At 35.7% G+C, this 24,734-nt stretch overlaps 2 protein-coding genes across 2 annotated transcripts in view; one reads left to right on the plus strand and one right to left on the minus strand.

Annotated features, from left to right (window-relative positions):
• Positions 1-1,108: 1,108 nt before the first annotated feature.
• Positions 1,109-8,869, minus strand: LOC127421516 (transmembrane protein 42-like). Its single transcript, XM_051664609.1, has 3 exons — positions 8,653-8,869; positions 6,792-6,938; positions 1,109-4,569 (listed from the first exon to the last, which is right to left on the minus strand). Exons 1-3 carry the CDS (start codon positions 8,827-8,829, stop codon positions 4,426-4,428), a joined length of 468 nt encoding a protein of 155 aa, XP_051520569.1. The 5' UTR covers positions 8,830-8,869; the 3' UTR covers positions 1,109-4,425.
• An 8,782-nt stretch (positions 8,870-17,651) lies between these two features.
• Positions 17,652-24,734, plus strand: part of LOC127421517 (oxysterol-binding protein-related protein 10-like) — a 62,938-nt gene continuing 55,855 nt past the window's right edge. The window contains exon 1 of the mRNA XM_051664610.1: positions 17,652-18,122. Coding sequence (XP_051520570.1) covers positions 17,926-18,122 — 197 coding nt within the window. The 5' untranslated portion in view covers positions 17,652-17,925. The remainder of the gene's footprint in view (positions 18,123-24,734) is intronic.

The raw sequence follows: 24,734 nt of genomic DNA on the forward strand, positions 1-24,734 counted from the left end.
ATTTACACTTTTTCACTTAATTGGTTAGCAGTTCTTTAACATGTGGTTTCCCTATAAAGTAAGACACAAAAAAATTGAAATTGTAAGTATTCAGTTAGAGAGAGACCGATAATCGGTTTGACTGATATTTTTAACCGATATTTACACTTTTCCACTTAATCAGTTATCGGTTCTTTAAAATGGGGCGTCCCTATAATGTAAGACACACAAGACTTGAAATTTTAAAAATGAATTGAGTTAGAGATAGACCAATAATCGGTTTTACCAATATTTTAACCAATATTTCCAATTAATCGGTTATCGGTTCTTTAATATGGGGCGTCCCTATAAAGTAAGACACACAAGACTTGAAATTTTAAATATGAATTGAGATAGACCAATAATCGGTTTTACCAATATTTTAACCAATATTTCCACTTAATCGGTTATCGGTTCTTTAACATGGGGAGTCCCTATAAAGTAAGACACACAAGACTTGAAATTGTAAATATGAATTAAGTTAGAGATAGACCAATAATCAGTTTGACCAATATTTTTAACCGATATTTCCACTTAATCGGTTATCGGTTCTTTAACATGGGGAGTCCCTATAAAGTAAGACACACAAGACTTGAAATTGTAAATATGAATTAAGTTAGAGTCAGACCAATAATCAGTTTGACCAATATTTTTAACCGATATTTCCACTTAATCGGTTATCGGTTCTTTAACATGGGGAGTCCCTATAAAGTAAGACACACAAGACTTTACATTTTAAATATGAATTGAGTTAGACCAATAATCAGTTTGACCAATATTTTTAACCGATATTTCCACTTAATCGGTTATCGGTTCTTTAATATGGGGCATCCCTATAAAGACACACAAGACTTGAAATTGTAAATATGAATTGAGTTAGAGATAGACCGATAATCAGTTTGACCGATATTTTTAACCAATATTTCCACTTAATCGATTATCGGTTCTTTAAAATGGGGCGTCCCTATAAAGTAAGACACACAAGACTTTACATTTTAAATATGAATTGAGTTAGACCAATAATCGATTTTACCAATATTTTTAACCAATATTTCCACTTAATCGGTTATCGGATCTTTAACATGGGGAGTCCCTATAATGTAAGACACACAAGACTTGAAATTTTAAATATGAATTGAGTTAGAGATAGACCGATAATCAGTTTGACCAATATTTTTAACCAATATTTCCACTTAATCGGTTATCGGTTCTTTAACATGGGGAGTCCCTATAAAGACACCCAAGACTTGAAATTGTAAATATGAATTGAGTTAGAGATAGACCGATAATCAGTTTGACCGATATTTTTAACCGATATTTCCACTTAATCGGTTATCGGTTCTTTAATATGGGGCATCCCTATAAAGTAAGACACACAAGACTTGAAATTGTAAATATGAATTGAGTTAGACCAATAATCGGTTTTACCAATATTTTTAACCAATATTTCCACTTAATCGGTTATTGGATCTTTAACATGGGGCGTCCCTATAAAGTAAGACACACAAGACTTTACATTTTAAATATGAATTGAGTTAGACCAATAATCGATTTTACCAATATTTTTAACCAATATTTCCACTTAATCGGTTATTGGATCTTTAACATGGGGAGTCCCTATAATGTAAGACACACAAGACTTGAAATTTTAAATATGAATTGAGTTAGAGATAGACCGATAATCAGTTTGACCAATATTTTTAACCAATATTTCCACTTAATCGGTTATCGGTTCTTTAATATGGGGCGTCCCTATAAAGTAAGACACACAAGACTTGAAATTTTAAATATGAATTGAGTTAGAGATAGACCGATAATCAGTTTGACCAATATTTTTAACCGATATTTCCACTTAATCAGTTATCGGTTCTTTAATATGGGGCGTCCCTATAAAGTAAGACACACAAGACTTGAAATTTTAAATATGAATTGAGTTAGACCAATAATCGGTTTTACCAATATTTTTAACCGATATTTCCACTTAATCAGTTATCGGTTCTTTAATATGGGGCGTCCCTATAAAGTAAGACACACAAGATTTGAAATTTTAAATATGAATTGAGTTAGACCAATAATCGGTTTTACCAATATTTTTAACCGATATTTCCACTTAATCGGTTATCGGTTCTTTAATATGGGGTTTCCCTATAAAGTAAGACACACAAGACTTTACATTTTAAATATGAATTGAGTTAGAGATAGACCGATAATCAGTTTGACCAATATTTTTAACCAATATTTCCACTTAATCGATTATCGGTTCTTTAATATGGGGAGTCCTTATAATGTAAGACTTGAAATTGTAAACATGAATTGAGTTAGAGATAGACCAATAATCAGTTTGACTGATATTTTTAACCGATATTTCCACTTAATCGGTTATTGGTTCTTTAAAATGGGGCGTCCCTATAAAGACGCAAAAAACTTTATTTTTTATTTGTATTCTTTGCTTAATGATGTGATGCATCACAAAATCTTAAATTTGGTCAACGATTTGTTTTAATTATTGTGATATGATAAAAGCATGTCAAGAAATGATGAAAATATGTCAATAACTGTATTTTAAATAAGAAATTAATAAGTAATACATTTGATATTAATGGAATTCTTGATTGTGATTGGTAAATAGTGGTACTCTGCGGTATTTTTGTTTAATGAGTGTTAAACTGTAGATTTGACAGTACTCAAAATCAAATGATCACTTATTTAATAATTGCTCTTTGCAAGTCAAATACACCCCTGTTAAAAATCATTTCAATGTGTTATTGACAATTATATCAACAATAAAACACAACAGGACAGATGCTTTCAACATTAAACATTGACATGAGAAAACCAAAGCAGAAATATCTGCTAAAATACAGCGTCACATTGCCAGGAATAGTATGTCACATTATGTTTGACCGAGGAAGCGTTTGGTGTTTGTGCACTATGGATGAACTCTCATGCGATGCATGCACTGCATCAGTCCATCTTGATTTAATTAGTCATTTAGCTGCACTATGAGTCTCACACACCGAGACCCAGCACACAGGAAGAACTCGAAGAGATTCACAGGAAGTACATCACAGCAGCCAGCTTCCTTCAGCCCACTCACTGCTTAACAATCTGGAAATCAATGGTTTCTAGCCGGTCCAAGCTGGTCTGGATGGTTTCGACCTGGTATGCTATCTATTTTCAAGCTAGCTAGGGCCACCTTGGACTAGCAAAGAAAAGCTACCAGGATCAGAAATGCAGTTTTATCACCCTAGATTCAACATAAAATAAAGTTGACCATATTTTCTTAAGAATGCTACATCAGTACATATAGACAAACACTGCAATATCCTGATAACTTCTCATTCAGTGTCTGTCGACGGGCTAAAGGACAGGTTTTGGTTTCATTTATGCTACAGAAAGTGTCTTTCACATCACTGATGCTTGCATGCATAATATATGAAAAAATCTTCCAGAAAACAATGTGAGAGGTTTGTTGTCATTATTGCACAACTCAAAGTCGTACGCTGTGCTCACAGTGATGTAAACGCTCATGAAAGTGTGGAAACTCAGGCACAAGTTAAAGGAAGTGATGTCACCGAGGGCATGAAACATCAAAATAGTCAGATTGAAAATTCAAGCAGCTGTAACTACAATTGGAAATCCAGTGTTGGGCAAATTACTTACACATAGTTATCCTTGCTTCTGTAAAAACTCCTTGTTCATTGTTGTTGTCGATGTTTCACGGAAACATAAAGATATGTAAATATAATCATGTTTTAAATGTATTCTAATCAAATAATATTATTTTAGAAATATGTGTAACCCAAGTAATGTACTTAAAAACGTAATTGAAAGAGAGTGAATGTAATCTGATTACTATAATTATTGTAATGTGTTACACTACTTTTTTGCATTTGATTACAGTAACTAATTACTTTGTAATCAGATTACACCCAGCACTGATTGTGACATTATTGTCATGAAACTTAAGTACTTTATGCTGATTTTATTTCACAGAATCATTCAGTGAGAATCGAGAAAATGTGCTTGATTGTCATGAAAATGACTCGGTCTTAATGATTAATATACTGTAAGTATAATTTTCCTTATGCAAAATATATTTTCATATTTTTATGTTTTGAGGTGAAATGTAACCCGGTCATGGTCTTCGTGAAATCCACCATTCCACATTAACATTAGTTATTTCACGATTCAAATGGCTCTTTGGATATGGACTGAGATTTAACAGCTGCATGAACATTTCAAACTCTCTATTTTCATATTTAACCTCAAACATTAGAGCAACGTTGCTGCAGTGAAGCAAGAAAATAAAAAACTGTTAAGAGGTTTGTGTGTCTCAGAGGAGTTGGACCCAAATATTAATGTCACTGATCATTTTTGCATGCATGTTGACATGTTTGTGAGCGTTCAGTCGTCTCTCTTGCTGGCGTGTGATTGGGTGAGATTGGGAGATGCATGATGTAGCACCAGAAGTCCAAAGAGAGTGAGAGAGATGCCCACCCACCACAGAGCCATGTGCGTCTCACCGAATATTAGCTGCCCCAGAAATGCCTGTCGAGAAACACAATAATAATATACACTTTAAAAAATGTCTTAGCTTGTTTTGAAGATTTACGCATTTTAATTTCATAACAAAATTCCATCAAATGTAACCGTGTAATGTTTAACTAAATTTAATTATAATACAAATATATATTATTTTATTTAAGATTCCTTATTTCAATTTGATGGAATTTAGTTGTGATATTGAAATTCGTATAATTGTTTTTTTTTTTTTTTAAAGTATAAGTGTCACTGACAAATAAGGTTGTACGAGATGATAAAAATAAGAAATATAAAGTCAAGTTTGTAAAAATGTATTCTTTGAGTCCATGCTGGTTTTATGCATTTAAAAAAACAAAACAAAAAAAAAAACATTTATAACATTTTATACAAAAAGTTGATATGACTTTAAAAATGTCAAATGGTGTACATTTAAAAAAATAATATTTTAGCCAATTTTTTAAATTTAAGCATTTCAATTTCATAACAAAATTCCATCAAATTGAACTGCATTATGTTTAATAATATATATATATTTTAATAATTGTATTTATTTATCACACATTTGCACATATACAGTGAAATTCTTCTTTTCTCATATCCCAGCTAAGCTGGGGTCAGAGTGCAGGGTCAGCCATGATACAGTGCCCCTGGAGCAGATAGGGTCAAGGGCCTTACTCAAGGGCCCAACAGTGGCATCTTGGTGGTGCTGGGGCTTGAACCCTTAACCTCCTTATCAATAACCCAAAGCCTTAACCACTGAGCCACCACTGCCCCTAATTTTTTTTTTTTTTTTTTTTTTTGTTTTTTTTTTTACAAAATTAAATGAATAAAATGTCAAATATTAAGGGTTTTTATTTTATTTTATTAAAGATTGCTCAATTACATTTTTGATGGAATTTTGTTATGAAATTTAAATGCATATTTATTTTTTATTTTATCTTTATTTTTTTAGTGGAACCATCAAGTAAAAGCTATTAAAATGACTTTCATTGCACCTTGAAAACATGAGTGTGTACACAATTTCAAACAAATAAAAAAAAAAAAGGTAAAAAATATATTTACAAATATCATGAATTTTTAAAGTTTTCTTAGGGTTGGTTGATTTGATCTGAAAAAGAAATGTGCCATTTTATAAAATTTTAATATAATCTGATATATTTTGAAGATTTCACGGTCATGAGGGTCTAAAGGGGTCCTCTCTGTTTTATGGTTGTTTTTGTCACATGACACTGATTTGAAGTTTTTCAACTATAAATAATATTATAAAACAATTGTTTCACTTCTTGTTTTCATTTTTTAAATAAAATATTAATAATAAAGGATTACTCCAAACTACTTATGCCAACATTTCTTTTTTCAAGAATTTCAGCTTTTAACGAGACATTATTTATTTATTTATTTATTTATTTCTGTTTCCGGGTGGTTAAACCCCTAAGACATTTTTTAGTTTAAGCCCCAGAAAAAAATATTAAAATGACTTTGAACTCAGAAAATGAAAATATGTTCATCAAGTAAATGTTTTGTTTGAATTGTGTTTTTAATGTATTTTTTAATAACTTCATAGATCTGGAAAACATAAATGAGCACCATGTCACTGACCCATACACACACTGAAGCGTTATTTAAAAACACTGTTGAAATGTCATTTACATGCATAATATGTAAAATTAAGTAAGTGTCCTTTTTAAGATCCCACAATTTTTTTTCTCCTCTATCTGGAAGTCCCAATGTGCTCTAAGTCCTCGTGGTGGCATAGTGACTCGTCTCAATCCGGGTGGCGGAGGACGAATCTCAGTTCCCTCCGCGTCTGAGACCGTCAATCCGCGCATCTTATCACGTGACTTGTTGAGTGCGTTACCGCGGAGACGTAGCGCTTGTGGAGGCTTCACGCTATTCTCCGCAGCATCCACGCACAACTCACCACACGCCCCACCGAGAGCGAGAACCACATTATAGTGACCACGAGGAGGTTACCCCATGTGACTCTACCCTCCCTAGCAACCGGGCCAATTTGGTTGCTTAGGAGACCTGGCTGGAGTCACTCAGCACGCCCTGGATTCAAACTCGTGACTCCAGGTGTGATAGTCAGCATCAATACTCGCTGAGATACCCAGGCCCACAATTTTTTGTGTTACTTTCTTTTAATTGTAATCCTGGTCTATGCTAAAGGTACTTATTCCTACAATGACGTGTTTAATTGCCATATGTGAAGCTGTGCTGGCACTCACAGAGGAGATGAAGTTGGATGCGGTGGTGGTCACAGTGGTACGGGTGGATGAACACGAGCTGCGGAGAGCTTTCGCAAGGAACGTCCACATCACAGCGTTACAGGTGAACAGCAGACCACCACACAGCAGTCTGAGCGGGATGTGTAACTGACACACACACACACACACACACACACACAGAATAAAGTGAGGCAGATTCATTTTCAATTACAGATCACTTACATACTGCAAAATTCAGAGGCCATAAATGTCTCATTCTGGGGAATAATGGGCTTTTTAAATAAATGTGTAATATTAATGCTCAATTAATCCTGGAAGACATAAGACTCAATGACAGAGAAGAAATCTCTTCAAAACTGAGTTTAAAATGCACATTTAAAAAAAATCTATACTTTGAATTAACTTCAGCAAACTTTTCCATGCAATTAAATAATTTTTCTTTCTAAAAAAAGTCTTGTTGTTCGAACTTAAATGCATTTATCACATCTACTAGATAAAAACTTGTCAGTCATCATTTTAACTGCATTGAGGCAACTTAATTTACTCCACTTTTGTTGCCAATCATTTCATGTTGTGTAACAAGCCGTGAGCTTGTAGTCTGAGCAATAGAGAACAACATTATATGAGTTTTAAGTAAAACTTTTCAAGCAAGCATGCAGGGTCCTTAACACACAAACCACAGTGACGGTGACACAACACCACCAGTCAAATACCACAATAAAAGCAATTATTAAGACATTAATTAGCAGTTTTACTCACGCTCCAGTGCATGCTGCGAACTCAACATCATGTGCTTATGGCCAACGAAAATGATTTAAATTGTCCCAACACAAATGGATTCAGTGAACTTCCATTTTACAAATTTAAATTGATTGCACACAACATTATGACATGAAAATTAAAGAATTGTGTTACATTAGCTTATTTTAAGTAACTAAACTCAACAAGGAGCAAAAATCTATTTTTTGAGTGCACCTGCCAAATTCATATTAGTGCAATATATTTATGTTACGTTTTTTGTAAAACATTTAAATAATTCAACATAAATTTTGATTTAATGTCTCTAAAAAAATATCAAGTGGTGTAACCCTCAAGTCATTTTCTTTAAAATACAATTATTATTTAATTATTTATTTTTATACACAATTTGTAATCATATTTAATCAAACTACACAATGAAGACTTTATTATAGTTTCATTTTCTGTTAATACATGATCTTCTTTAAAGAAATAAATAAAAATGATGACTTTTAGTTTTCAATTTTTTAATCGTGAATATTATTTAGTTTTTAATTAATTAATAATATTAAATAAATGTTAAAGAATATTTAAATAAAAAAATATAATAAAAATAATATTTATAAAAATATTAAAATATAATTACTAAATTATTATCATAATATTTTAAAATAATACTGCTAAAAAAAAAAAAAAAAGAAAAGATTATGCCAAACTACTGAAAGTATTTTCAGCCTTAGTAAGATCACATAGGCATTTTTTTCCCTCAATATCAAAGTTATTTTTAGTTCAGAAATGTAAAAGGTGTTCATCATAGAAAAGGTGTATTCAATGTAGCACACCCAGATACGAGTATGACGTCATTGACCCATAGTTAATTAGCAGAGGAAGGAAGACACGTGCTCTTGGTGTTGAAGGTCATATGTGGCTGTCACGTAACACCACCACCATCATCATCATCATCATCATCATCTCCCTGTAGACATGCGTTGAATTCGATGTTGTTTGTAAACACACTGACTCGGTGTGTCGGTGAGTGATGCGGCTCTGGTCCTGATGCTGATGTTGAATCTCGACCTTCCGCCCCTGTCTCACTCTCAACGCATTAATCATTGACACTCACCCAGTCACAGGCGGTGGTCTCGTTCTCTGGTCTGAATTTCCTCTGCTCTCCCCATGTCCGCAGTCCCGTCTCACACACGCCCTTCAGATAATCGGTACCGAGAGACAGTTTGGCGGACGAGGACGCGACGGCACCGAGAAACCCCGCCAGCAGCGCGTACAAAACCCCGGGAAACATGACGATCAGCTCATAACTTCACCAGACCAACACATCTCTACCGCAGCCCGTGTGTGTGTGTGTGTGTGTGTGTTTGTGTGTGTGTGTGTGTGTGTGTGTGTGTGAGATGTTGCACGCCAATGAAAACACTCCATCATTATCACCATTGCCAGTAAAACCTGACAAATGCATTCTGGGAACAGTAGTTTATGCAGCATGATATAATATAACACCCATTCTGTAGCAGGAAGACCTATTATAAATTAGATTTGCATTTTCTAAAGAAAATAGCTGTTTGTGGCAGTCCAGAGGAATGTTAATATTCAATATATATAACATACAGCCCAAGACTATTCATGCTGTATTACACAATAAATTGCATTTCAATAAAGCATTGAAGAGTGGACAATGGGGACCATGTATGGCTAAATGCATGTGTATATTGTAAGTGCATTGTGTGAATAATGTGTCACTTGGGTCAGCTTATGTCTATGTTGGTTACAGCAGTTATTACAGCACCGCTCCACCGCAATAAGTATTGTTGAGACGTTACAAAACACTTGAGGATGCTTATTGCGGGATGATTGATTTCTAAGCATGTGCTGCCTTATGCTAAGTGAATGGCTAACTAAGGTGTTCAAATGTATTTAAAGTCCTTACAGCAGTTGGGAAAATATCAGTCACGCTTTTAAGAGCCTAATATCTGCTAATGAGATAAATATTTATATGTTGCATGCAAATAAACTTGGTCAGAATTAGACGTCTACTTTTGAATGACCGTCGATAGAGAAACATGCTTTTTCTGCTCAAATGCAATTCTTGAGCAACCAGTGTTTGCCCTGCTTGCATAATGCAAAGATGGTGACAGCAGTCACAACAGTACGACCTCCACCTCCCCCATTGTATTGTAAACACAGACTATAAGTTTCAGCACTCAAAACGTCCTCCTCACTGCAAAAAGAGCATTTTTTTAAAACCAAGCCGCCAAAACGACATCTGCATCTGACCGCCTCCACAACAACACGTCAACCCCAGCTTTGCCTTGTCACTTCCGTAGCCCCGCCCAGTAGTGGTGAGCAGTGAGATGACAGGTCAGTCAAGGGCAGAGAGCCAATCAGAACAGTGGGTGTTTACTGTCAAGTCTAAAAGGGGAAGTAGCACCAAAACCGAGCGTTTCTGACAGAGGGTCAGAATCGAAAAAATTCAATTGAATTTCTCAGAATTCTTTGTTTATGGAAGGCAGGAGCAAACCAGTTCTAATGAGATGTTTTCTTTTCCTAGAGACACTAGAATCATGATCCCCTTAGAGAGAGAGAGAGAGAGAGAGAGGAAATTGCTCTCGCTAGAGTCAAATCTTGGTGTCTCCAATTGAATTTAAAGGGTAAGGTTTAGTTCTCACTAAAGAGGTGTTATTTTGATATGGAATGATTCAAGAGTCAATCAATACTGATGTCTTGAAGATGCTCTGATGTGCAAAAGACATATTTTAAACAGAAGAATATTTGTGATTTGTAGTTTTAGGGCCACTAGAGGATGCTAGAGTTTCTCTTAACTATCTGCACCCTTGTGCACTGATGTATCATAAATGTATTATTGGTGTTTGCTATTGGGGGTAGACTCTTAAACACTGTTATTGTAGTGAAAAACAGCTGTATATTCATCTGTAAAACTCATTTATCATACTCTAGTGCCCTCTCAAAAAGTAACCTCTGACAATCGCATCATGCAGCACAGAGAAGTCGTTTAAGGTCATCAGCGGCACGTTTTCTTTATCAGTGAACTCAGAAGTTCTTCCAGATCTCTCCAGAGGTTTAACTCTTTTCTTCTCTCATTAGCACAGTAACACTCTGAAGAATGAAAGCAATGAGAGGACAGAACAGATCTGAGGGAGAAAAAATTCAGCAGCTTGACTTAAAAAAACTTTCAATGAACAACAGACAGAAACTAATTAAAGCCTGTCAGAGGTCTGTCTGAATCCTATCTACCTGTCTTGTTTGTCCGTCTGTCCATCTGTCTGGTCAGTCTGTCTGTCCGTTTATCCGATCTGTCTGTCCGTTTATCTGGTCTGTCTGTCTGTCTGTCCGTTTATCCAGTCTGTCTGTATGTCTGTCTGTCTGTCTGTTTATCCAGTCTGTCTGTTTGTCTGTTCGTTGGACTCAAGTTGTCACCGAGTATGTCTGCTGCGTTGCGAGCTCCAACACAACATGGTAGTGTTTTGTTTGTTTTGTTTACAATTCTTATGTTATTTGTCTTGAATGTTGTCTGCCTTATTGTCTACAACAGACAAACACTTTTGGACATTGGTTCAGCAATTACACACCGTAAACCGGACTTCAAATTCCTCAATGCCGACCCGCTGTTTACAAACACGCAAACGGAGCCCTTTGTCTGGGCTGCCCGGCCGCAGAAACGCAGGAGGAAAAGGGAAAACAGAGCCGGCGTTCTCATCAGAGTAAGACGCCGTGCAAATTGGCCCCCGCTACCCAGTATTCTACTGGCAAATGTTCAGTCTCTGGATAACAAGCTCTGCGAGCTGAAAGCGCGGATCTCTTTCCAATGAGAGATGAGGGACTGCTGCATTATCTGCCTTATGGAAACTTGGATGTCTGCAGAGATTCCAGACTCAGCCATTGAACCCGCGGGGTTCTCCGTGCACCGAGCGGACAGAGCGAAAGACCTCTGAGGTAAAAGCAGAGGTGGTGGTGTATGTTTTATGACCAACAAATCCTGGTGTGATCAGAGGAACATACATTCTGTCAAGTCTTTCTGCTCTCCTGATCTGGAATTTCTCATGCTTCTGTGTCGACCATTCTGGCTACCAAGGGAATTCACAGCAGTCATTATCACTGCTGTGTACATCCCACCACAAGCCAACACTTATGTGAGAATGCTGTTTGTAGACTACAGCTCAGCATTCAACACCATAGTGCCCTCCAAGCTTGATGAGAAACTCTGGGCTCTGGGCTTAAATAGCTCGCTGTGCAGCTGGATCCTGGACTTCCTGTCAAGCAGACACCAGGTGGTTAGAATAGGCAGCAACATCTCCTCATCACTGACCCTCAACACTGCTGCCCCACAGGGCTGTGTTCTCAGCCCACTGTTGTATTCCTTGTACACACATGACTGTGTGGCAACACATAGCTCCAATGCCATCATTAAGTTTGCTGATGACACGACGGTGGTAGGTCTGATCACTGACAATGATGAAACAGCCTACAGAGAGGAGATGCACACTCTGACACACTGGTGTCAGGAGCACAACCTCTCCCTCAACGTCAGTAAGACAAAGGAGCTTGTGGTGGACTTCAGAAGAAAAGACAGAGAACACAGTCCCATCACCATCAATGGAGCACCAGTGGAGATAGTCAGCAGCTTCAAGTTCCTGGGTGTCCGCATCACTGAGGAAATCACATGGTCCATCCACACTGAAGTCGTTGTGAAGAAGGCTCATCAGCGCCTCTTCTTCCTGAGATGGCTGAGGAAGTTTGGAATGAACCGCCACATCCTCACACGGTTCTACACCTGCACTGTAGAGAGCATCCTGACTGGCTGTATCTCCGCCTGGTACGGCAATAGCACCGCCCACAACCGCAAAGCACTGCAAAGGGTGGTGCGAACTGCCAGACACATCATCAGAGGTGAGCTTCCCTCCCTCCAGGAAATATATACAAGGCGGTGTGTGAAAAAAGCTCGGAGGATCATCAGAGACTCCAGCCACCCGAGCCATGGGCTGTTCTCACTGCTACCATCAGGTAGGCGGTATTGCAGCATCAGGACCCGCACCAGCCGACTTCGTGACAGCTTCTTCACCCAAGCAATCAGACTTTTGAACTCTTGATCTCCCACGATCAAAATACATCAGCACTGCACTTTATTACTCTTATATCTCACACCGGACTGTCATAAATTATATTATTATTATATTATATTCTCTCTTAACAACTTACTATCAACTGACAGCCTGAATGTCAATACAGTACAATACAACCTACTGTACATTCTATATATACTATATATACTTTTTTATTGAATAATGTGTATCTATATTGTGTGTATTGTATACTGTACAGTGTATGTTATTATTTGTATATTGTTGAGTGTAATTATGTGTATATCAGATGTTTAAATTGTGTTGTGTTAATTTGATGTTTATTGTAAATTGGTATATGTCTCATCACTGTCACGACTGCTATGTTGATCGGAACTGCACCTAAGAATTTCACACACCATTGCACTTGTGTATATGGTTGTGTGACAATAAAAGTGATTTGATTTGATTTGATTATCCGGTCTGTCTGTTGGTCTGTCTGTCCATTTATCTGGTCTGTCTGTCTGTTTATCTGGTCTGTCTGTCTGTCTGTATATCCGGTCTGTCTGTCTGTCTGTCTGTATATCCGGTCTGTCTGTCAGTCTGTCTGTATATCCAGTCTGTCTTTCTGTCCATTTATCCGGTCTGTCTGTATGTCTGTCTGTCTGTCCGTCCATTTATCCAGTCTGTATGTCTGTCGGTCTGTCTGTCCGTTTATCCGATCTGTCTGTCTGTCTGTCTGTCTGTCTGTCTGTCTGTCTGTCTCTTTATCTGGTCTGTCTGTATGTCTGTCCGTTTATCTGGTCTGTCTGTCTGTTGGTCTGTCTGTCCATTTATCCAGTCTGTATGTCTGTCTGTCTGTCCATTTATCCATTCTGTCTGTCTGTCGGTCTGTCTGTCCGTTTATCCGGTCTGTCTGTCTGTCTGTTTATCCAGTCTGTCTGTCGGTCTGTCTGTCCGTTTATCTGGTCTGTCTGTCTGTCTGTCCATTTATCCAGTCTGTCTGTCTGTCTGTCCATCCGTCTTGTCTGTCTGTCTGTCTGTCTGTTTTTCCATCTGTCCATCCATCTTGTCTGTCTATCTATCTATCTATCTATCTATCTATCTATCTGTCTGTCTGTCTTTCTGTCTGTCTGTCTGCCTGTCTGTCTAGTTATCTGCAATCTACAGTTTTTCTCTATTACTAAAAACATGCTGGAGTTTGATTCTCTCTGTATGTAAGAGGCTTCAGTCAATGTGTGGAGGCAGAACTGTGACGTCTTCACTGTTAAACGACTCTTAGGGATCCACATTTGGACATGGGGCCTAATTTGACAGGACCCTCTCAGCTGGAATGACGTTCACTGTGAGCAAGTTAAGCTTAATATAGACTCCATCGCAGCCTGTGTGCTGCTGTAGACGGCAGCGCAGTTTAACATCAGAGAGAGTGAATGACAACACGCTTCACTGGACAAATGCCAAAACATTCCTGCTGCATTTGACAACACAGAATCATGGCAGGTATAACAAACACACAATCATCATGGGATGATATTTAAATGTTTTCATTGTGAGTCTGTCTAATTATTCAGATGGTTTTCAGAAACATCTGAATGTTTAATCTGAACTGATTGACTCTTAGTGTGGGTGTGGCATTTCCACTTATGAATTCATCAAATGCATTGAATAAGTGACTGATCACAGAAGTGCATTAGATCTGGATCACACCATATCTGTCTGTCCTCACAATAAACGTTACCGTTTTAAGACTGTGGCAGGATTTGTGATCTCTGTGTGTGCTGTAGGCATATACTGATAATGAAATAATTGTAAATAATGAAAACGAAATTCCTGTGATAAATTCTCAATCAAGTTGGTTTATCGTTATTTCTTTTCAGCATAGTGAGGAAAGAAACTCCATGTAGTTTCCATGGAAACAATGTTGTGAACATTTAACACTGTGAAATACATACAGTATACTTTTAACACGAGAGAACACAGGAACAGAATTTTTTTCATTTACTTTTGCAAAGAAAATGTACGTGGTGCTCGACAGTGCTTGAAACTCACTGCCACCGTGCTGTGTTGTGAATGATTGCCAGGGCATTGACACGCAGTCGTTAAGGTCTTCTGAGACTGTTTTAGTGCATTTCTTGTAAGTATGTTTTAGATGGTTGATAGGTGTTTTTTTTTTTTTCCTGGTCCAAGACAAAAGCCCACTCTCAAGTCTTTATGTGTTCTGCTCTATAGATATGACTAGAGTCTCTCCTTCGGTGTGAGTCTCTCCATGTGAAAACCAGGTTTCTTTGGCTTGTAGAAATAATCAAGTTGACCTGAGCTTGATTTTAGTCTCTCTCTTTCTCTGCTCCTATTGATCTGCTGTATGTGTTTGCAAAGTCGTGCTGGCAGAAGGAAGTCTATCTCTGGCTTCTTGTAGTGAAATCTGATGCGGGGGGGTCTGGTTAATATGCAGCACAGATCCATCGACTCTGTGCTGTAGGTCCATTTCTCAGCATGACTGAAATTGATTTAGTGACTCGCTAAGATGCTTCAGACATGGGTGCATTTCTGGATCATACTAAAAGATGGACAGAGAAAGACTGACAGAACTGAGGAAGGATGCTTTTGTTTCATCCATACTAGAACAGAGAATGCTGTTTTCTTCCAACGAAAACACAGCATTTAAAAAATGCTTTCCATTATCACATTTCTTGTATAACGATGATGCTGTGGAAACTGAAAACAACGTTTTTAAACTTAAATGGATTGGCATGGAGTTGGCTTAATAGAACTTCTTAGAACACATGCACACTAATTTGAAAGCTCATTCATTTCACTACATTTACACCTCTCATCCACACTAGAATGACGTTTTTTTCCCACTGAAAGTAGAGACTTCCAAACTGTATTTTGAAAAACAATGATGCTACAAATCCTGAAAATTAGATGTGGCCTTAGAACCATATCTACCTAAAGAACCAGAGGTTTAAGGGCATGTCCACACTAATCCAATTTTGTTTGAGAACGCAATAATGTCGTTACATGTTTACGGCTCCAATAACAAGGTCGTTTTGCCGTTATGAGTGTTGTCATAGGAACTGATCATTTCCGAGTTTCCAAGACGTGAATGGCTCCGAGCAGAACCCCAGAGTTGCCATCTCGTAATTACAGTAATTCTGACATGACAAGAACTGTCTGTCTGTCTGTCTGTCTGTCTATCATCTGGTCTGTCTGTCTGTCTGTCTATCTATCTATATATCTATCTATCTATCTATCATCTGGTCTGTCTGTCTATCTGTCTCTCTATCTACAGTATCTATCATCTGGTCTGTCTGTCTGTCTGTCTGTCTATCTATCATCTGGTCTGTCTGTCTGTCTATCTAGAATATCTATCATCTGGTCTGTCTGTCTATCTGTCTATCTATCTATCTATCTATCTTTCTATCATCTGGTCTGTCTGTCTGTCTGTCTGTCTATCTACAGTATCTATCATCTGGTCTGTCTGTCTGTCTGTCTATCTATCTATCATCTGGTCTATCTATCTATCTATCTATCTATCTATCTATCTATCTATCTATCTATCTATCTATCATCTGGTCTGTCTGTCTGTCTGTCTATCTATCTATCATCTGGTCTGTCTGTCTGTCTGTCTGTCTGTCTATCGATCATCTGGTCTGTCTGTCTGTCTGTCTCTCTATCTATCATCTGGTCAGTCTGTCTGTCTGTCTGTCTGTCTATCTATCTATCTGTCTATCTATCTATCTATCTATCATCTGGGCTGTCTGTCTGTCTATCTATCTATCTATCATCTGGGCTGTCTGTCTGTCTATCTATCTATCTATCTATCATCTGGTCTGTCTGTCTGTCTCTCTGTCTGTCTATCTATCGATCATCTGGTCTGTCTGTCTGTCTGTCTGTCTGTCTATCTATCTATCTATCATCTGGTCAGTCTGTCTGTCTGTCTGTCTGTCTGTCTGTCTATCTATCATCTGGGCTGTCTGTCTGTCTATCTATCTATCTATCACCTGGGCTGTCTGTCTGTCTGTCTATCTATCTATCATCTGGTCTGTCTATCTGTCTGTCTGTCTGTCTGTCTGTTTGTCATCCATCTGGAATCTTTAGACACCTAGGTTTTTTTTAAAGGTGTGGTTAGGAGAATGAAAGGTTTGGGTACAAAGGTGTTTTTTAAGTCTACTGACACACATACACTTTTGCACAAAATGGCGGGACTTCCTTTCTACATCCGTTGACCACTGGGCGCGAGAGCTTCTTGGTTGGGTGTTCCAATTTCTCCCATTAGTTTGAATAGAAGTGTCCCGTCTCTGCTACATAATCTCTGGCTACGTTGACATATCTAATCCACACTAGAATGATGTTTTCTTCCACTGAAAACAGAGCATTCCTAAAATCCTCTCCCTAACCACATACTTTGGAAAATGATGATGTCAGGACACTGAAAATTGAGTGGCCATGCCCACAATAAAACGTTTTCATCTGAAAGCACATTTTTGCTACGTTGATGCCTCGTTGATGCCATTCTTCAACCGAAAACGAAGACTTTGGAAAACGCACTTCATGACCGCATACTTTGGAAAACGATGATGCTACAAAAACAAACAAAAGTGTATAAGGGTGGATGCGGCCTCAGAACCATACGGCCTAAAGAACCCTGAAATCTGAGGTTTAAGGGCATGCCCAGACTAATACATTTTTGTTTAAAAACACAATGATTTTGCCACATTTACGACTCTCATCTACACTAGAACTACATTTCCTTCATTTGAAAACAGCATTATGAAAACCGGTTTCTTTGGAAAACAATGACGGCACAGAAACTGAAAACGAAAACGTCTCCGGTTACACATGTACCCTTGGTTCCCTGAGATGAAGGGAACAAGAGATTGCGAAAGCTTTAAGATTCTTGGTTTAGCACTAGGCTGCTGTTCTTTATGAATCCTAAAAAATTTTATTTCACACCAAAAAGGGTTGTTGTGCTATTGCCTCAATCTAGTGCTGTCAGAAGTGTTGCAGTCCATGCAGGAGATGCATACAGTCAGGACAGTGTGTGTGAGTGTGTCAAGACTCGGTTTAAGTGAATCAGCAATTGGACGAGAGGCTGCGCGTAACGCACGCGTCGCTCAACGGCTCCGCGTCGCGCTCACTGCCGCGATGAGACGCGTTCAGATGGGTTTGTAATATCCGGGTTGGAGGGGAGTGTCACTTTGAGATTTCCAATAGAAACACGCTGTAAAATTAGAGACAGGGAGAGAGATTGGGAGGATGGCATCGGTCAGAGGGAAGCGAAAATCGGGATAGACACGAACAGCGCGATGGAGAAGACGCAGTACGCCGCTAAAGCGAGCGTCGAGAGAAGGGACGCGGGTCGGACGGGCTCGGCCTCGCTCGGTTCTCCCGGTCCGGGTGCAGCTCCGCTGGGGAAGGTCGCACCGCTGCAGTCCGGACACAAGCGCAGGATAGAGGGAGTGCTCAGCAAATACACCAACCTCATCCAAGGCTGGCAGAACAGGTACCGAACACAACCGATTCCGGTTAATTACTCGAGGAAGTTTAGATTGGACTAAACTCGTGGCATCTTTGTGGTCGTTCACACCGAACACGTTTTTGTGTCCCTCCGCGCTGTTCATATTACAGCGTAAACACGCGCTACACGTACGCCTTTGAGCGTTGCGCCGCGTCGCGCCGTTCTTTTTTCAGCGTCTGGCGTTTTTTAGACGCCGTGTCAAGTTCAGAAGAACTTGCACATTTAAAAACGCGTCTGCTCTGTTGGTGGCGCTGCGTCTAGCTTTAATTATTTAATTTTATTTGTTTTAATCCCAAGGACGTGTTCGGTGTGAACGGCCCCATATGTTACAGTATCCGAATAAATGTGTGGCATAATTTCTTTATCATAAACTATATTATAGGTCCATATTTTATTTATAATTTAGAATTTGTTCTTATTTATTTGTTTGTTTGTTTTTTAGTTATGCACTATATTTTAGGTCCATATTATATTTTATTTATTTATTTATTTATTCGTTTTTTTAGTTATGCACTATATTTTAGGTGCATATAATATATTATTATTATTATTTTTTTTTTAGTTATGCACTATATTTTAGGTCCATATTATATTTTATTTATTTATTATTATTATTATTATTATTATTATTATTATTATTATTATTATTTGTTATGCACTATATTTTAGGTCCATATTATATTTAATTTATTTATTTATTCGTTTTTTAATTTATGCACTATATTTTAGGTCCATATAATATTTTATTTTTATTTTTTAATTTTTTATTTTTTTTAGTCATGCACTATATTTTAGGTACATATTATATTTTTATTTATTTATTTATTTGTTTTTGTTTTTTTTAGTCATGCACTATATTTTAGGTACATATTATATTTTTATTTATTTATTTATTTGTTTTTGTTTTTTTTAGTTATGCACTATATTTTAGGTCCATATAATATTTTTTTATTTTTTTATTTATTTTTAATTTTTTTATTTATGCACTTTATTTTAGGTACATATTATATTTGTATTTATTTATTTATTTGTTTGTTTGTTTTTTAAGTTATGCACTATATTTTAGGTCCATATTATATTTTTATTTATTTATTTATTTTTTCAGTTATGCACTATATTTTAGGTACATATTATATTTGTATTTATTTATTTATTTATTTGTTTGTTTTTTAAGTTATGCACTATATTTTAGGTCCATATTATGTTTTTATTTATTTATTTGTTTGTTTGTTTGTTTGTTTTGGTTTTTTAGTTATGCACTGTATTTTAGGTCCATATTTTATTTATTCATTTATTTATTTGATTGTTTTAGCTTGTGCAAGGTGTAGTATTCTGATACTTGTTTCGAAGGATCTTTGATATAGCCTAATGTACACTATTGTTCACACTTACTCTCACATTTACAGTATGCACATTCATTCATGCTTTCATGATCATTCATACCAATTTACACTTAATTTATTATATACTTTATTACTATACTTAATACTATACTATTCATATATACTTGTAGCTTAATACTCACATATACTCATTAGTCTGAGTTTTGGACTCATGCGTGTTCATATTCTGGGTTCATGATTGTGAATTCTTGTATTTGCTGTAATCTGAGATCATGTGACTTGACAAGTTTCAAACGAAAATGTCAGATCAGATCTAAACGTCCAGATACACACTAATCTAATGATTCTACATATGATTTAACTGGAGTGTTTTGATCTAAAGTGAAGAATTAAAATATTAAATATAAATGTAAACATTCATTGTAGCTCTTTGTACCCAAAGTCATTATGTTATTCTGTTATTAGTCTCTGAACAAACACTCAAAGTGTTCAGACTTGTTGCAAGTTACACAAGCGATTCAGAGATGAAGTGATATTCAGGAATATTTGCACGAGAGAGAGCAGGAAGGCAATTTAACCCTTGTGTGACCTTCGGGACATTTTTGTCATTTTTGTTTTTTTCGATCATTTTGGCTGTGTTAATGCCAATGACATTAATTCTGCCAAAGGTGAGTATTTTGGGGAATTTTGATATTTCAAGCTCAGTTCCTATAATACATCTATAATACACTGTGTACACAAAATAGTTACACTCAGGACCTTCAGGACAAAAATGTCCCCATTGAAACCCATTAAAACTGCAATATTTGATCCCAGTGCCATTAAAGCATAAAATCATGAATTCTATGATATTATTCTTTCATTCCAGAGCCCTGGCTTCAAAATTTACATTTTTAATATTTTCCACCAGATGGCGCCATTTTTCTCATGTTTAGCCTATGGAGCAAATACAAGCTTTTCCCCTATTCTCTGTTTGCTGCATTATAGAGCACTGCAGGACAACTGAATAAATGATGCAGATAAAATTGTGTGTGTGTGTTAGTATGGGTGTGTGTGTGTGTGTTTGTATTGAGAAATGTGTGTGTGTGTGTGTAAATAACAGCAGTGGCACTAAGTCAGTGAAAGTGGAAAATAACATTAATATATAATATTTTTATGACAGTTTTTTGACGCGTACATTTTTGTCCTCTAAGGTCCCGAGTGTGAGGTTGTTGTTGTTTTTTTTTAAATCTGACACTGCACAAAAAATAATAATGCATCAAAATCAATGTTGTTGCTAATCGTTGACATATACCAGACTGTGATAATAAAAAAATATAAAATAAAAAAAAAGTTCCCCTTAGCATTTATTATATGGAAAATAATTCATTTCTTTGTGTTTTTTTCATAAAAAATCAACAGTGGCATTATATAAACAAACTGGCATTTAAAGGGTTAAAATCTTGAAAATGAATGAATATTTGGTAGTTATGATCAGGACTGATATTGGTTATAAATCTAAGTCAGTGAAAGTGGAAAATAATATTAATATATAATATTATTATGGCAGTGTTTTGACGTGGACATTTTTGTCCTCTAAGCACCTCTGAGTAACTTTTTTGAATTGACGCACAAGAGTTAAATAAACACATCAACACATTATCTTACCATTAATCTGATCTTTGCACATTAAACAGTCTCTGAGAGATCATCAGTTGAAGTTGTGTGGAAGTAAGTGACTTCACATGACTGCTATTTCACAGTAAAAAATGATTTGTTGGCATGAAAAGCAACCATATCGTATAAAGATAAATAGATTCTTCTTCTAAAATTTTAGCTTTATTTAATTTGCATTAATGTGTACAACACAAAATATAAATTTTATGGTGAGAGAGTTACGTAAATGAATAATCGTGAGTTCCTTGAACTTCTTTAGCTTATAAATCTATCAAATTAAGAATGTAAGTACTACTAACTAACTCAAACGATCAAGTACAGAACTGAAGTTGTGCGCTTGAATAATTCAGCGTGTTTGTTTGGTTTAAAGGAACTTATTTGGGCATTTAATTTACTGTTCTTAAGAATTCATAGAGATGTTATTGATGTTGTTTTACTGTAAATAGCTGTTTTGTGTAAAGTCATCATTAAGTAGTCAACTTGGACCCTGTTCAATCCATGTCATTTTTCCTTGCACATGTGAATATGCAACGGAAGTACAGCTTTACGTGCACTTCTGTAGAGAATCAAGTTTAATGACTGACCTCAGCTAATATAATCATTAGAGCCAAGTAAATTAAATAGAAACAGTGATGTAAACATTCATTTGAAACAGTTTGCTATAAGTTGCTAATTCTTATTGATGTGACATACATTTTTAAGTTGAATGAACTGATACATTTATGTAGCTATATTATATCTAACAAAGGTTTTCTAGTTATGCTGACAAAATGAGCATAAGTTGAATTTACTTAAAAATCGTGATGCAGAAATGCTACTTATATATTTTAAGTAAATCCAACACATAATTTTTTGCAGGCTGCTTTTCATAGACAGAAGAATAACAGTGGATGGTGACCAGATAGAGGTTGTGTAAACTCTCTCTTTTAGGGCACGCTGACCCGTGCGTCTGCACAGAGAACAGGACAGGGTGAAACTTTGAAATTCAGATCAGATTTTCACACCTGCACAACAGAATCCATAATGTTCCATTGAAAGCAATTCTTGAATTTAATGACTGTGATTGGCTGTCGTGTGATGTCTGGCATCTATAATTATTCCCAGAGGGAAATGTTATTATTCAGAGGTTATATATTTGCTCTTTAAAAGCTCAGGTGACTTATTGGAGAACTCATTTATGTTTTATCAACTTTGCCTCCTGAAATTCCTTTGGAGAAATAAAAACAGACACAAAAGAGTACAGAGCTAATGAATGTGGAAAACATGGCAAAAGTCTCCGTTTTCTCTCCATTTAATCTTATTGCTGTCTGGATCATTACAGTTCATTGCCTTTTATGTCCCCATGTACAAGTTATGGTATTTCTAAAACATTTAAAATAAATAAATAAATAAATATATAAATAAATTTTATATATATATATATATATATATATATATATATATATATATATATATATATATATTATCAGCTGATTAATTTTAATAGGTTTAAAAAAAAAAGAAAAAGAAAGGAAAGATAAACTAATTATAATGTTACACTTTGCTGTGAGCCTAAAAGTCCAGTTTTAAATAATTAAAATAATTAAATTTTATTAGTTAAATTACTAGTGTAATTTCCCCATGTCACCAGAGCTGCAAATCTTAAACATCTTTGACAGAAATAAATGCTAAATCATTGGATTTCTTTTATTTTTTTCTTTTATTTATTTATTTATTTTTTATTATTATTATTTTTTTTTTTTTTACAAACACACTCATTTTATTTTATTTTTTTGGAAGATTTATTTTTTATTTTAATTTTAAATTAATTAATTAAAAAATAATAATACAAAAATAAATATTTATAAAGTTTTAATAATTTAACTTTGTTCAAAAAAATTACACAATTTAATTTAATGGTAATTTGTTATTAAATTGAAATGCGTACATTTGAAAAAAATAGTCTAAAATATATATTTTTAGTGCAATTAAGTGTTTAGTATTACATTCTGTCACTAACATGTAGCCGTGGTAAATGTGTAATTTTAACACTTTTTTTAAATTCATTTTTTGTATGTCTCGGCTTATTTTCCACCCTGTTATGTCATGATACTGTGACTTTTAAATAAAGATCTATGTTACGAAATGATGTCACATTTTGGAGGTGGACATTATTTGAAGTGTGTAACTGTTTTGTTTCATTAATGATCTAATTTAATTTGTGATTTTAGTCTTATGTGATCAAGCATAACATCTCCACTCTGTTATATGAAGACAGAGGGAAAATTAACGTGATTTCAAAATGTAAATATATTTATGTTAAAAGAAATGAATTTATTTACAAAAATGGCAGCTAGATATCATTCACAGACCATGGGCTAATTTGACCCACTGAATGTCCACACTGTTATTTGCAACCTAGTCTCATAGAATGAATGTCACTATAACTACATTTTTGATGTAATGACATGGTTGCTTTAGAAAATTCGCTTTTAATGTTGCATTTGCTTTTTGAACACTATTGGTAAGGTTTCAGTTAGGGAGGTACATTTTACTCATTAACACCTCCGTCTAATATTCACCTTAAAAACCTCGTCTGATTACGACACCATTTCACTCGCTTTTGGTGCCCCCTGCTGGACATTTCACTGGGAAGCTGCAGCCAAACGTGCAACGAAGAGCGTAATGGGGCGGATTGGTTTTGCAAAAATGTTGCCATGGTCACGTAATGTTCATGAGAACAGGGTGGTTATTTTCCATTTAACAGTATGGGCACTTGAATTAAATCATTTAGCTTGACCTGTATTACTGTATAAAAATCTTTAACATGTCCCTGTAATGATGAAACATAAAGACACTTATAAAGGTATGTTTCATTTTTCAAAAGTTTTAAAGCGAGAAAGGCCACTTTAATGTAGGAATGACCCATCTTGAAGTACAAATATAGGTATTCAAAAGATAAAATTAGTTTTTTTCACCTGTCCTAAGGCGTTTCATTTTTAGCACTGCGGGAGAGATGTGTAAATGGTTGACATTTGGATGTTGGCAATACAATGTTTTTGAGTTCAGTCTTGCCCCACGACACACACACACACACACACACACACACACACACACACACACACACACACACACACACAAACACAAACACACACAAACACACACAAACACACACACAAGTGCTCATTTTACTGTGTATTCAGCAGAGCTGTCAGTGGTGAACGTGACTCAACCAGCTTTTCTCCTTAATATTGTCTAGAGAGGGAAACTCCTGTTTAAATATAGTTTAAAGGTGTAGTGTGTATGTCCAGAATTTTATTGGTAAAAGAATGTTAAAATACTGCATTAAAAAAAAAATAAACGTAGTTGGTTAATGGTTAGTTACCTTATCGTATACAGTAAAAAATGAAATTTTACAGTAAAATATTATGTATATTTTTTAGATGTAATAAGTATGATTTTACCATATAATTAATGGTAAAAAAAATATTTTTAACAAGATAATATATGTAATTTTATGGTGAAAACGATAATCAGGCATGACCATCACATTTCATTATATTTTAATATCAGTTATGTACATTGAGGTGTCCTGTGTTTATGTAGTTTAGTTAATGTT

This window comes from Myxocyprinus asiaticus, chromosome 30 (assembly GCF_019703515.2).
Source record: "Myxocyprinus asiaticus isolate MX2 ecotype Aquarium Trade chromosome 30, UBuf_Myxa_2, whole genome shotgun sequence".
Taxonomy (NCBI): domain Eukaryota; kingdom Metazoa; phylum Chordata; class Actinopteri; order Cypriniformes; family Catostomidae; genus Myxocyprinus; species Myxocyprinus asiaticus.

What these genes read in the sequence shown, in the direction of transcription:
- LOC127421516 (XM_051664609.1), bottom strand. Translation starts at nt 8,829, where the DNA reads ATGTTTCCCGGGGTTTTGTACGCGCTGCTGGCGGGGTTTCTCGGTGCC. An exon ending in AGACCACCGCCTGTGACTGG is followed by an intron (nt 6,939 to 8,652) that starts GTGAGTGTCAAT and finishes TGTGTGTGTCAG; the next exon opens with TTACACATCCCGCTCAGACT. An exon ending in CATCCAACTTCATCTCCTCT is followed by an intron (nt 4,570 to 6,791) that starts GTGAGTGCCAGC and finishes GTTTCTCGACAG; the next exon opens with GCATTTCTGGGGCAGCTAAT.